Source organism: Gymnodraco acuticeps, unplaced genomic scaffold (assembly GCF_902827175.1).
Source record: "Gymnodraco acuticeps unplaced genomic scaffold, fGymAcu1.1, whole genome shotgun sequence".
Lineage (NCBI taxonomy): Eukaryota > Metazoa > Chordata > Actinopteri > Perciformes > Bathydraconidae > Gymnodraco > Gymnodraco acuticeps.
The window spans coordinates 456121-470547 of NW_022989762.1; the positions used below are offsets into that span (position 1 = coordinate 456121).

General features: G+C 44.0%; 2 protein-coding genes across 3 annotated transcripts in view; one reads left to right on the forward strand and one right to left on the reverse strand.

Moving 5' to 3' along the window:
* The window catches only part of depdc5 (DEP domain containing 5, GATOR1 subcomplex subunit), a 65831-nt gene extending 65396 nt beyond the window's left edge, over positions 1 to 435 (forward strand). Inside the window, exon 44 of one of the 2 annotated variants that reach the window (XM_034215533.1) lies at positions 239 to 435. The gene's annotated coding sequence lies outside the window, so the exon portion shown is untranslated. Of the gene's footprint in view, positions 1 to 235 lie in introns of both variants that reach the window. The other variant, XM_034215541.1, reaches the window with a different exon arrangement.
* A 1851-nt stretch (positions 436 to 2286) lies between these two features.
* The window catches only part of LOC117545714 (major facilitator superfamily domain-containing protein 12-like), a 29525-nt gene continuing 17384 nt past the window's right edge, over positions 2287 to 14427 (reverse strand). The window contains 10 exon segments of the mRNA XM_034215641.1: positions 2287 to 3146; positions 3224 to 3293; positions 3295 to 3355; positions 3881 to 3975; positions 4486 to 4656; positions 5053 to 5145; positions 5278 to 5370; positions 5762 to 5986; positions 6955 to 7072; positions 7688 to 7898. Coding sequence (XP_034071532.1) covers positions 3112 to 3146; positions 3224 to 3293; positions 3295 to 3355; positions 3881 to 3975; positions 4486 to 4656; positions 5053 to 5145; positions 5278 to 5370; positions 5762 to 5986; positions 6955 to 7072; positions 7688 to 7898 — 1172 coding nt within the window. The 3' untranslated portion in view covers positions 2287 to 3111.

The window sequence follows — 14427 nt, forward strand, 5'->3', positions numbered from 1 at the left end:
CGGGCAGCAGCGGCGGCGCAGGAACTCCAACAGCTCCAACAGCCAGGGGCCGTACGGCAGCGAGGAGCGGGTGGGCTACTACTGGGCCTACAACACCATGCTGACTAAGGCCTGGAGGACGGGGGTGCTGGGGGACGAGAGGCTGGCCGACCGGCTGCTGCGAGACTTCACCGACTTCTGCGCCAACAAAGACAATCGGCTGCTGCAGCTGTGGGAGCTGCCAGGAGAGATGAACGCCAGCGCGCCCTGAACGCCAGCGAGCGCGCCCTGAACGCCAGCGAGCGCGCCCTGAACGCAGCAGAGCAGCTCAGCAGAGACTCTTTAATTTATGCAGCAACATGATGGACTGTGCTGACAGACCGCTGCCTCCATAGGCGGGAGAAAACTTCAGATCTTTTACTAAAGTAAAGTACTAATATCACGGTGTAGAAATGATCTTCTACAATTCCTGGATTTTTGTTTTTTACTTAAAAGAAGTACCAAAGCATCGATATGTTTGAAGTACCAAAAGCATCGATATGTTTGAAGTACCAAAAGCATCGATATGTTTGAAGTACCAAAAGCATCGATATGTTTGAAGTACCAAAAGCATCGATATGTTTGAAGTACCAAAGCATCGATATGTTTGAAGTACCAAAAGCATCGATATGTTTGAAGTACCAAAAGCATCGATATGTTTGAAGTACCAAAAGCATCGATATGTTTGAAGTACCAAAAGCATCGATATGTTTGAAGTACCAAAAGCATCGATATGTTTGAAGTCACCAAAAGCATCGATATGTTTGAAGTTACCAAAAGCATCGATATGTTTGAAGCACCAAAGCATCGATATGTTTGAAGTACCAAAAGCATCGATATGTTTGAAGTACCAAAGCATCGATATGTTTTGAAGTACCAAAAGCATCGATATGTTTGAAGTACACCAAAGCATCGATATGTTGAAGTACCAAAAGCATCGATATTGTTTGAAAAGCAAGTACAAACGCATCGATATGTTTGAAGTACCAAAAGCCATCGATATGTTTGAAGTACCAAAAGCATCGATATGTTTGAAGTACCAAAGCATCGATATGTTTGAAGCACCAAACCAAAAGGTGCTCATTTAGCAGTAAATCCATGTATTGAACACTGGACTGGATCTTTAGTGATCAATGAATGTGTTCACCCTTTTCATTTTGCGGCTGTAAAGGTAGGAGCTAACTTTATTGACTTGTTATGTTGCTAAGCAGATCATCATTTATTAGTTGATTTATATTTAGTATGAATAATAGGGACGAGCAAACTAACTAATGTTGTCAAATAAATGTACAATATTGTAAAGTTGAAGCACGTCAAAATGATTCTTAAGTATAGTTCTTGAATATATGTACTTAGTTACTTCCCATTACTGCCTGCTCCAATAAGAGTCCACCTCTGATCTGAGGTTCAGTATTAAAGGCTTGAATCTGTGGAAGTCTAAAGTATAATGTTGATGCCTTAAGAGCAGAGGGTCTGCTCAAATTATGTGTTTTGTTTATTTACAAAAATAAATAAGACAATGTTTAATAAAAAGCTGCTTCCTGTTATTTCCCACCAGCAGTCACAATCAGTGTTAGACGAAGACATCACAGATCTGAGAAGTGCATGTACTCCAGATAGGAATGATTGTCTTTGCTTGGTTGAATCATGTTCAGGTGTATATCAGTATTTAGTGTTAGGGGGGGGGGGGGGGGGAGAAAGTCCCTCTGGACGGGGACGAAGGGATTTTGAGCCTTTGCAGACCATTAACATGCACTAAAACCTATAACCACACTACAGGAGAGGGACCCACCCCCACCCCCCCCCCCCCCCCCCCCCCCCCCCCTATAAGGCAGAGAATGACATGAAGGCAAACACACACATTTCCAGTTGCACAGCATACAAATGTTTAATCCGTGTCTCTTTCTAAAACAACAGCAGCACAGAAGTCTCCTGTTCTGAACATCACCAGTGTAAATCCCTTAGTGGCATTCACCTAGTAAATATCACTTGATCCCTTTCACATTCATTCAAATGTAATACAATTCTGATTTTCAAGTTCATCTGTGATTATAAAAATATCCCTTATATATGTTCCTTTAGGTTTGCGATTATAAAAGGTAAAACAATGCAAAGGAATTATTACAATAGAAATATGATCTTATCATGATGAGTTGTTCCATGATGATTCCAACTCAAACAGTAAACATATTGACAGTGTCGTGTATGTAAAGTGATTCTGAGTGAGACTTCTCTGATGCTCAGGAAGCTTCCTGTTTAGAGTCGTCTGTACCTGCTGACAGTCTGTTTTCAATGTAGTGCTCTATCAATGTGTCCTTCTCTAGTGTACTGAAGCCTTAGCACGTAGAGTCTTGGAATGAAGTTTAGAATGTAGTCACATCAAAAGAAACTCGCTAGCGTTGCAAAGAACTGTGTTCAAATGATCCCTGCTTGTTGTGCAGTGTCTGTGAACGCACCACACTGGATCTGGTTCCCTTTAGCGTCCTCTTCTTTAGCTCTGATGACCTTTTAGTGAAGCAGCGGTTCCCTTTATTAAAGCATCCCCAGCATGCCAGGCTTTCCTCTCGGGCTCCGTGTTGTCCAATGCAATGAACAATACTTGAACTAAAAACCAGACCCTGTTTTCTCATCATGTTTAAAGCATGTTCCTGCTCACAGCTCTGTAGTGAAGCAAGTCCATGTGCTCACAACCCCACAGTTCAAAAGTAATACAACTGTTATGTGTTAGTTTGCTTCTGTGAAAATAAAGTAAGCTTTATAGTTGATACGGTTAAATGTGAGGAAACGCTGCTTCCTGCTGATCTGGGACTTCTATTACTTTGACTGTGTTGTGTACTGATTATATATAAACCTTTGATTTCACTTAGATTAGAAGATCATGTTTATAAATGTGGGTTGAGTGAGAAATTGAAAAAAAGTCTCCCTTCTTCTCAGTTCCTTTGGTTTCCCTGCTCTCCTCTGACTTCATCAGAAAGGGCTGAATGTTCCTGCAAACTACAGAAGAGTCTTTCAAGTGAAGCTCCTCCTGCTGACTGCAGTGGTCCTGTTGTTTCGCAGGGTGAACGTTGTCCGTAAAAGAGGTGGGGGGGGCTGCTAGTTTACAATGGCTGCATCCTCTGGCAGACCACCTACACACACACAGAGGGAAGGAGTAGTTAGGGCACAGCCTTATTTCACTCTCTATCAGTGAGGTGGAGAGACTCACGGGGTCGGATCCTGATTGGCCAGATGAGGATGGAGCAGAGCGCCAGAGCGGCGACGACGGCCACGCCCCCCCGTCACTATCACCATGACGTTATGATAGAACCACACACAGTCCGGGCAGCATACCACCGTACTGAGAGAGAGAGCGAGAGAGAGAGAGAGCGAGAGATCAGCAGAGCAGCTGTTAAAAGATTTCAAATACCATCATATTATTTAATTTTTTTAATTATTTGTTTGCATAACTGTTTGAATTCATCATATGCATGGTAGTGTTGTATAGTTGATCTAGAGTGTTACATTTAGACCTAAGACTTATTACACTCACTTTGTAAATGGCATTACTGCAGTGAGGTATTTAATATTGCACTTCCATACATTTGGGGGATTGAGTTACAGCAGAAAGTTGAATACAGCGTATTTCTGGTTTATTCATTTTATTATGTCACCTGATAAGAAGTGTTAATGTCTGATGTTGCTGATGACATCATTGTGACATCACCAGTGTGATTTCAATCAGTTTAATCCACTGTGTGTGTGTGTGTGTGTGTGTGTGTGTGTGTGTGTGTGTGTGTGTGTGTGTGTGTGTGTGTGTGTGTGTGTGTGTGTGTGTGTGTGTGTGTGTGTGTGTGTGTGTGTGTGTGTGTGTGTGTGTGCTTACTGGCAGGGATGCAGAACCTGAATGATCATCACAGCGATTCCATTGGCCACCTTATCAGTGAAGCTCATGGCTCCGTACACAAACGCTCCACTTTGCTGCGGGTAGAAGAAGATAGTGGATCATGTAGAACAGGGGTGTCAAACTCAAGGCCCGGGGGCCAAATCCGGCCCGCGACTTCATTTCATGTGGCCCCACAAGAGCTTGCAAAGAATATAATATGTTTGTAATACTGTTACATGGCGATTTACAGAAGCACGTTGCCCATAAACTACATGTCCCACAATGCATCTGAAATATGACTTCTGCTTTCAGAAGTAGTTAATTATGAAGTTATTACCCTATCCGATAATAATCCAATGCAAAGGCAATAATGTAATATATACATTAGTTTATATATATATATTAAATATTTATGTATTTTTATGTAGTCTTAAAGTTACAACCGGCCCTTTGAGTGCAACCATAATGCGAATGTGGCCCGTGATGAAATTGAGTTTGACACCCCTGATGTAGAAGGTCTCTCACTCTCTCACTCCACACATACATACAGACATACATACATACATACATACCCACACACACACACACACACACACACAAAGTACCGTCTGCCCTCCAATGAGCTCCGCTGTCATGGACAGTGATATGACCAGGATGGTGGCGGACCCCGCCCCCAGCAGCACCGCGGCCCCGTACACCTGCTGACCCATCTGGCCCTCCAGCAGCACCCAGTAGGAGAAGGCCATGATCAGCAGCAGGCCTAGGAAGTAGGTGAGCTGGACCAATCAGGAGAGAGACACACCGTGTGACAGGTGAGATGGATCAGCGGTTTGTTTACGTATCCCTCAGTGATAGTGTGGATCTGATGAGGAAGCACTCTGAGAACCTGTCAGTCAACTCTTTGTCTGGCTCTGTTTATCTAAAGCTCTGAACGCAGCGCATTATCTGTACAGATATTTAGTGAGTGTTGTTCACTATTCAATACTGAAGGAAGTAAATGGAGTGGACAACATATTTCTTTATAGTCCTGATTGTTGCAGTAATTCAGAAATTCTAGATTAAAGGTGAAAGTATATAATCAGAATACATTTTCGTTTTGTTTCATGGGAAAAAACATGTCTGTGAAAAAAGTAAATGATGTTAAAAGAAAGTGTGTAGCCAGTCTTACTTACAGATTTTCCAATGAGTTTACTGACAGGCTTCATGATGAAGGAGGACAGGAAGCCACTCAGGAACATCACTAACGGGATGGTGGCGATGAACTTCTGTTGGTGGGAGGAACAAAAAGAGATGAGAAACAGTGAGCGGCTGCTCCACGTTAGCATTAACATCACAATGAACTGGAATATATTGATATATATTTATAAAAAGGATGATTGGGGTGACTTTGTGTTTACCTTGGGCAGCCCCAGAGTGTTGATGAGATACATGGAGATGTATGTCTGAGACAGATTGACTATTAACCTGGTAGACATGTAGAGTAAGGCCACCTGCAGAGAGACAGGGACAGCTGTCACACAGCCTGGGACTAAACAAAGCAACACGCTGCTGAAATAAAACACTGCTAGTTATTGTTTGCTATCCTGGCCCCATCATGGTGGAACCAGCTCCCCATGGATATCAACGGAGGGTCTACACATCCTGCAGACTGGAAACCTGCTCTCCAATGTGTTGGAACTGAATCTTTGATTCCAAATAATGATCTCTTCTGTATTTGGCTGGAAGTAAAGCAGTAGCACTTCATCTGGTTGGGTTTACAGATGGAAATGTACCTGCAGGGTTCTTGCTTTAGAGTTTGTGTCTTCATAGCTATAATGATCTAAAAACATCTTTCTGTCAGTCCAAACACAGAACAGCTGCTCCAGGTCCAGATGTTCCCACCTGGTAAAAAGAAGGCTGCTGCAGCCAACACTTCCACTGCAGCAGGGACGAGGGGGGAGCAGGGAGCAGGGGTCTGCGCTCCCCCTCCTCCTCCTCTTCCTCCTCCTCTACCCTCCCCTCCTCTCCTCCCGCCTTGCCTGCTGCTCCAGAGCTCTTCTCTTTGATTCCCAGGTGGAAGAAGAGGGAGAAGAGCGCCCCGATGCCCAGCACTATCAGCGCCAGGTTCTGAAATCACACAGGACAGGAAGGTTTGTGATGACATCTGTCTGTTTCACTTCCTCTGTGGGAGAGGGATTCAAAACATACTACCACTCTATTGCACAGAACAGTGGGAGGACAATGACTGGCAGAGGGTGAATATAGCACCAGAGTTATAGCGGGGCTTTGGTTTCCAAAACCGTCTCATATTGTTTCTCATAATGGTGAGAGGAAGTGGAGATCCAACCAGAGGCCTGCACCACGAAGCCAGTTCAACAGACCCTGGATATGTTTGAGTTATCTTAACTAACCCAAAACAAACGCGCTCTCGCTAAGCGGTCCTACGATGCTGGTTATCAACTCGGTAACTCAAGCCAGGGTTTCTCTGTCCGGCTGAGTGCGCGTTCACATGAAAGGGGCGGAGTTAGCAACATTTGACCAATTACAAACATGGAGAAGCGTACTGACAGCGCAGCGTCATACTTCCTGAATGAAAAGTCAACTTTAATATTAGACATATGAAGAAGTTAAACTTTAAACATCCATGACTTAAACACTTTATCCAGGATAAAAGCCACATACAGTAGCTGCACCTGCAAGGTGAATACAGCTGGTAACAGAAACAGTGTTTGAATGCGTACATTAACAGGTTTATGATATCACGGCCCCGTCTAAGACACAAGTGGATCTGACTTTAATTACATTTGACTCGAGTGTTTCGTCAACTTAATGTGTTGTACAATATTGGCTTCTATAATCAAGTTAAGTTGAAGTACCTCAAAATTATACTTGTAAGTATAGTTCTTGAATAAATGTACTTGGTTACTTTCCAATACTGGCTGCTGCTCCAGCAACAATCTACTGATCCCAGCTCTGCAGCGAGGGAAACTGGGCCTTTTGTGTGTGTCATGGTATTTTAATGACTAGTGGGGATTTTCAGAACCCCCACCACACTCTGTAACTGTAAAGTCAGTATAATTAGAAGTGGTCCTCACCCTGAAGACGGGAATATCTACGGGTCCCAGAGCGTCTTCATCCTCCCCCGCCTGCACGTGGAACAGCAGGTACGCCACTGCATACACTGTGATGTTGGCTATCACTGTGAATGCATACCTACACACACACACACACACACACACACACACACACACACACACACACACACACACACACACACACACACACACACACACCATGTATACATCACTTCAGGGGACTTTACATTGACTTACATGCATTTCCTGGAGACTTATCCTAACCATAACCATAACCAACACATGCCTAACCCTAACCCTTAACCTTACCCTAACCCTAAACCTAACCAAGTCTTCACCCTAAAATGAATGATTCCCCTCATGGGGACCTCCAATTTGTCCCCATAAGGGAGGCGAGTCCCCACACGTGACTGTGTAGACAGATTTAGGTCATAGGTCCCCACAAGTATAGTAATGCTAGCACACACACACACACCTGATCTCAAGTGGGCCCAAACAGTAAAATCATAGCATAATAACCTATAAATAACAACAACTCCTTCCCTTTGTTTTAGTGCAAAAAGTATATGGTATTAAATACATGTAGTGGAGTAAAAGTACACAATTGACCTCTGAATTGTAGTGGGGTAGAAGAAATAAGTAGCAACAAATTGAAATAATAAATTGTACTTCAGTAAATGTATTTACACCTCTGTATGTATGTGTGTGTGTGTGTGTGTGTGTGTGTGTCCACCTGTATGCCGTGAGCTCCACTTTAGCGTGCTCACAGCTGACCAGCTCTGGGATGAGTGACAGGTGAGAGATCTGGGTAGCGGCCCAGCCAAACTGAAAGACGATGATGAAGGGGAGGAAGAAGGTCAGACTGGCCCACTGGGGGGTCTGGGGGCCACAGCCCAGACACTGGTTGAAGATGAAGGCAAAGGACACCAACACACTCAGAGTACCTGACACACACACACACACACACACACACACACAGGGCACAAAACAAGGACTTCACTAAAGAGTTCGGAAACATTGTGGGAAACGTAGAAATACTAGTGTAAAACAACTCTGTTACAAGTAAAACTCCGGCATACTAAATCTTACTTAAGTAACAGCATTCAAATAAAGTACCAAAAGAATAAATTGTGCATAACGACCCATTTCAGAATCATATGAAATGGATTATTATTGATACATTCATGTGTTCATCACAGCTGGAGCTCATTTTAATAACTTAATATAATATATGTTGGATATCTTAACCTATTATTATATATCTATATATTTTATGTATTTGTTAATGTATATTTCATATTAGCTTATAGTCTGAATCTGTAGAGTTACTGCTTTTGTTGAATACATGTATTTGAGTACAAAGTGCTTCGAGAATGTAGTGGAGTAAAAAGTATGTAACATGGAAATACTCAAGTAAAGCACAAGTACCTCAAAATCAGTACTTGAGTAAATGTACTTTAATACATTACACCACTGGTCAAAATGTCCATTTCTTATTCACTCCAGTGAACCAGCAGCAGATGACCTCATCACATGCACACATGAGAGTGATTCATGAAGTCTCCAGAGCAAAAGTCACAAGTTTGTATGTTTTCCATATGATGCATGTGTGTGTCACCAGGACTCCTGTCAGGTCTCTCCCCTGTAGGACAGATCCCCATGCCCCTCCGCTGACAGCTGTCTTCAGAAGCATCATGTGACCTGAGCTGGATGACTAAAACATGTGCTCAGTGTGCAGTGTGAGAGCAGAGTCCACACAGGAGTTTTATTCAAAGGGACATGAATGTTCTTTATGGATGGGAGCACGTTCAAACAGGGCAGTGTTTCTTCTCCAGATGTACCTTTTACCACCCAGGGCTGGGCTTTACAACACTTTGTTCTACACTCACTGTGAACTACTACTTAAAAAGGCACACAAATATGGCGGAAGAGAATACGAAGAATAAGAAAATAAATGTTTTCTCCTGTTCTGGACTTAAATGTTTAGATCAGTGTGAGAGACAGTAAAAAGTATATTTACTGGAGGTACTACAAAATAAAAATAAAATGAATAAACATTAACATAGCTATAGGTTGGGATATTCTGCAGCAGTCATTTTATATAAATCCTTCTGAAATGCAAAATAAATACTTTTACTTTTGGCACTTTAGGTATATTCTGATGTTTTTTTCATTTGATTTAAGATTAAACATTTTAAATTCTAAACTTCTACTTGTAACAGTGCATCCGGAAAGTATTCATATCCCTTCACTTTTTCCACATTTTGTTATGTTACAGCCATATTTCAAAATTGATTAAATTCATTATTTTTCTCAACATTCTATACACAATACCCCATAATGACAAAGTGAAAAAAGTGTTCAAATAATTTTTGCAAATGAATTAAAAAATAAAACACTCAAATATCACATGCACCATGCTGTGAATGGATCTGGCCCTTCCTACATCCAGGACATGGTTAAACCGTACACCCCAGCGCGTGCACTCCGCTCTGCATCAGCCAAACAGCTCGCTGCACCCTCGCTGCAAGGGAGACCCAAGTTCTCATCAGCAAAAACACGTGGGTTTGCTATCCTGGCTCCAAAATGGTGGAATGAGCTCCCCATTGACATCAGGACAGCAGATAGCTTGCACATCTTCCGGCGCAGACTGAAAACTCACCTCTTTCGACTCCACTTCAAGCGATAGAATTACTAACAAAGCACTCATATACTAACCAAGCACAGTTTTTTGCATTTTTAAGATGGAGGATGTACCAAGAGAGTTGGTGCACATTTCTACTGAGCAGCAGACTCTGCAACGGGAGATGATACAGGAGCAGCGGAAACAGAATGCGCTTCTCCATGTGGAGGTCCAAAAATGCCTGACAGCAGCATAGCCGCGGGAAGTAGGGGTGCTGGGGGTGCTGCAGCACCCCCTGTTGGCGAGTGGTGTACATTTGAAAAACTGAGTGACCACCTAAATAAAAATGATTAAACTACATAAAATAGTTATGATTTTACTTAAAATAAAATTAGCTGTATACAGTAGCATATAATAGTCATAGTATATATTTGTATCAGTCAGGTGGCTTGAATTTATTTTCCAAATAAGTGAAATCCGAGTCATCTAGGTCGTAGGTCTTGGGAGAGTGACGTAATTGACGCGACACACACACTGCAGAGTGACAACTTTATAGAATGGCGCAAAAAAGGATTTTGGATTTTTTTCTCCAACAAACAACCCAATAAAAAGAGTGGACCACCAGCTACTCCTCAGCCCACCACCTCTACAACTAGAGTAATATGACACAGAAGAGACTGACACATCTGACTTTAATGCATGTCCATAGTAACATTTTGGACAATGTGGATGTATCTGCTCTAATGAGGGTCTTCATTAGTGCCACCCCAGGCTACATTTGGAGTTTTGTGAAGCCCCAACACAAGGTAAGACGATGTTTCCTTTAATGCTGCTGCCGCTGTGCAGTGTTTTGCCTTGTCAATCAGTTAAAATTGAATTCATAGTTTTATTAATATTGTAAATAATATTTTCTGACTATTTGTAATGTTATGTAGGTTTGTAAGACCCATAGTTAGCATGTGGGCATGTGCAGCTGTTGCTAAGGTCTATAATGGTTTATTAAAGTTAAGGCGAGACACCCCAGGTGAATAGGGTAATTTCTCCAGTTAATTACCTACAATAAGGCAATTGTTTCTTATATTACAAGTTTTCTGAATATGCAAATGAGCCATTATCTCATTACATTTGCGCATATTTTAACACATTTCAGGAACCGAAATATGAACTTTGGATAAAGCCAGGTTCAAAATGCTCGTTTCATTTTGTAGTCATATTAGCATCTAAGGCTTTTACTGAAGGGATTTTGGATATCTCTTTTTATCACTCCATAAATCAGAAAATACTGTCAACAGCCCTAAAATATCAATTTTCGCCATGTTTCTAGGTATAACATCTTATATAATTCAGGCTATGAATGATCTATGAACAAACCCTTCTGTAAAAGCCTTCATAATATTGATAGGAATATAACTGGAAGGTTTGGTGTATGTAAGTGCAACTGAAGTGGAAAGTTCGAACTCAGAGTAGGAGAAAAAACTCATTTTGAGAAAACGACCTTTAAAGATTGCAGTGAGGTGCTAGCTAAACCCTCCAGTTCTTTGGATGACAGCTTGCGCATCGACGCACTCCGTGAAGGTGTTTCATGTTCGGGGTCATTTGTTTTTTGTATAACCTTACTTCGTGCAAGTGACAATTGTTGTCGTCTTCTCTGTGAACGTTTTTTTCGCCGTTCTTTTGCCATTTTGAGAATTAAATTTCTAGCGGAAAGCTAACCAGGAAGTGTTTTAGCACACCATGTGACGCATCTGAACGAATCACGTTGTCAGAAGTTGACACCAGCCAATGAGATTTCGTTTCTTGGTTTAAGACCCTTTTGTACTTTCACGATTGGTTGCTGATACAAAGGAAATGACCATATTTGGATCCGATGAGATCATTGTGCAGGAGAGACTCAGCTTTCCAACGATGACATGGTGCAAACAGCGGTCGCGGTACTTTATGTTACGTTAGAATGCTAACTTTTGGTGAATTTAGGAGAAATCTACAGACGCAAATAGACAAACTATAGTAAAATGAACACTTAAATGTGTATTTTGTACGTTTTACTTCCAAAAGCCTGAAAGAAAACATGTTATGGAATCAAAATAGCACAACATCTCAAAATTGACCAGTGCATGAAAAATGATGTTTTTGCCTGCCGTGTCTCGCCTTTAACAAACAATGTATGCAGCTGGTATCGCTGACAGCTGGGCCCGGCCCGGCACCGCCTTTTTTTTTTTTTTTTAAGCGGCTCCCTCCTCACTTTTGGCAGCACCCCCTGAGCAAAATGACTTCCCGCGGCTATGGACAGCAGCCTCTTCTATCCAGAGGGGAGCAACCGTGCAGCCTAACCCAGGTCGATTTATCCCCAAAATGACAGAGTGATGAGATAGAGGCCTATTTAACAGCCTTTGAGCGCACAGCTGAAAGAGAGGGCTGGCCAAGGGACTCCTGGGCTGATCTGGTTGGACCGTTCCTCCTGGGCCCGGCACAGCAAGCTTACTTCGACCTCCCTCCTGACCAAGCAAAGGATTACGTCATCTTGAAGAGGGAAATCCTGGCAAGGTATGGCTACAGCTTAGCAACAAGAGCCCAGCGGTTCCATGACTGGAAATACAAGCCAGAGTTGCCTAGCCCGGGTAACCAGAGCCTGGCTGACATGCAACCCTGAAAAGTTAAGTGTTTTAGAGAGGATAATGATGGACAAATACATTCGGTCTCTGCCCTATGAGATCAAGAAAATGACAAGCCAGCAGAATCCAGCCAGTCTGGATGAGCTGGTTAACCTAGTGGAGAGCCACGTGGCCACAGCGGACCTGCTTATGTCCAGCGGACCTGCTTATGTCCACACAAACCGGGGCCGGAAAGTCAGTGGGGAAGCATCAAGGACTAGACGTGCACAAGAACCACCACGGGAACCAGAAGAGGTAAGGCGACGACAGTCCTACCTGCCAGAGGGCCAACCGCGTTGTTACTAGTGTGGGGAGACAGGCCACATTTCCTGGGACTGCCCAGGGAAGGATGAGCTAATGCCGACCGCCCACTCATCTGGTGCAAGGCCCTGCCACCTTCTTGACTCTTGCTGGGTACAGGAAAGCTCCCTGGCTCAAATGATACCAGTCCAAGTAAATGTAAAAGATGCAGAGGCGCTAGTGGACTCAGGAAGTGTGGTGTCCCTCATTCAACCCCACCTCCTCGACCATTTGCCATCCGAAGAGACTGTGCCCGTCTCCTGTGTCCATGGGGACACTAAATTATACCCCACATGCTTCATCCACCTTACCATGGTTAAAAGCAGCTGTAACCTGAACGTGGGGGTGGTTCCTTCCCTACCAGTCCCAGTCTTGGTGGGGCGAGACTGCCCACTATACAAGCGCCTGTGGCACCAAAAGGAGGTGAGTCCCAAAAAGCCCAAGCGTGTCAAAGGAAAACGAGGGAAAGGACAAATTGCCACCCAGGGTACTTCTCCTCAGCAGTCCCCCAAAGTTGTGTGTGCTGTGCTGGAGGAGCAGAGAGGCAACCAATCTTCCAGTGCAGATGAGGCAAATGATAAACCTTTTGTTGCTTTCCCTGGAGACCTAAGCACAGGTGATGAGGAGGGTGAAGTCTCATTGCTTCCAAGTTTGAAGGGCCAGTCGGGACCGCCCAGATGGAAGACCCCAATCTGTTGCATGCACGCAGCAATGTTACGGAAATAGAGGGAAAACCAGTTCCAGGAGTAGACAATGAGGTGGCCGAAGTTGAATACGGTCCAGGGCTATCCAAAGCTCAGTTACAGCAAACCAAGGAACTGGTTCAGCAGAGTTTGGATGTGTTCTCACTACGACCTGGACGCACAACGATGGTGGAACATCAAATCCACACAGACCCGGGCCAAAAGGTAAAGATGCGGCCCTACCGGGTGCCGGAGGCAAGACGGGCGGCCATTGAGCAAGAAGTGCAGAAAATGCTGGCTATGGGGGTGATTGAAGAATCTCACAGTGAGTGGACCAGCCCTGTCGTTCTGGTTCCTAAGCCAGACAAAACCAACAGGTTCTGTAATGATTTCAGAAAATGTAATGAAATCTCCAAGTTTGATGCGTATCCTATGCCCAGGATAGATGAGCTGATTGATCGGCTTGGGGAAGCCAGATATATCAGCACTCTGGACTTGACGAAAGGGTATTGGCAGGTCCCACTTGAAGCAGCTTCAAGAGAGAAGACGGCCTTCGCCACCCCCACGGGGCTGTACCAGTATACTGTGCTTCCCTTCGAGCTTCATGGAGCACCATCCACGTTCCAGAGACTGATGGACAAGGTTCTGAGGCCACATCGTGAGTATGCAGCTGCCTATTTAGATGACGTTGTTATCCACAGTGACTCATGGGATAGCCATCTCATAAGGCTTGCAGCAGTGCTGTAATCTCTCCGCGGGGCGGGCTTGACAGCCAATCCAAGAAAATGCAAGCTTGGACTGGAGGAAGCTGAATACCTGGGCTTCACCATTGGGCGCGGCAACGTTAGACCACAAAAAAGGAAGGTTCAGGCGATCCAGGACTGGCCACGGCCATCAACAAAGAAACAGGTGAAAACATTCTTGGGTCTGACATCCTACTATTGCCGTTTCTTCCCAAACTTCTCCACAGTAGCCTCTCCCCTTACAGACCTGACCAGAGACTCACAGTCGCTAATGGTCAAGTGGACAGGAGAGGCTGAACACGCCTTTGAGGGACTGAAGAGGGCTCTCTGTGCACGGCCGGTGTTGGTGACCCCAGACTTCAGCCGGGGGGTGATTGTGCAGATGGATGCGTCAGAGGTGGGCATAGGAGGAGTACTATCCCAGGAGGTTCACGGTGAGGAACATCCCATCATGTACATCAGCCGGAAGCTGA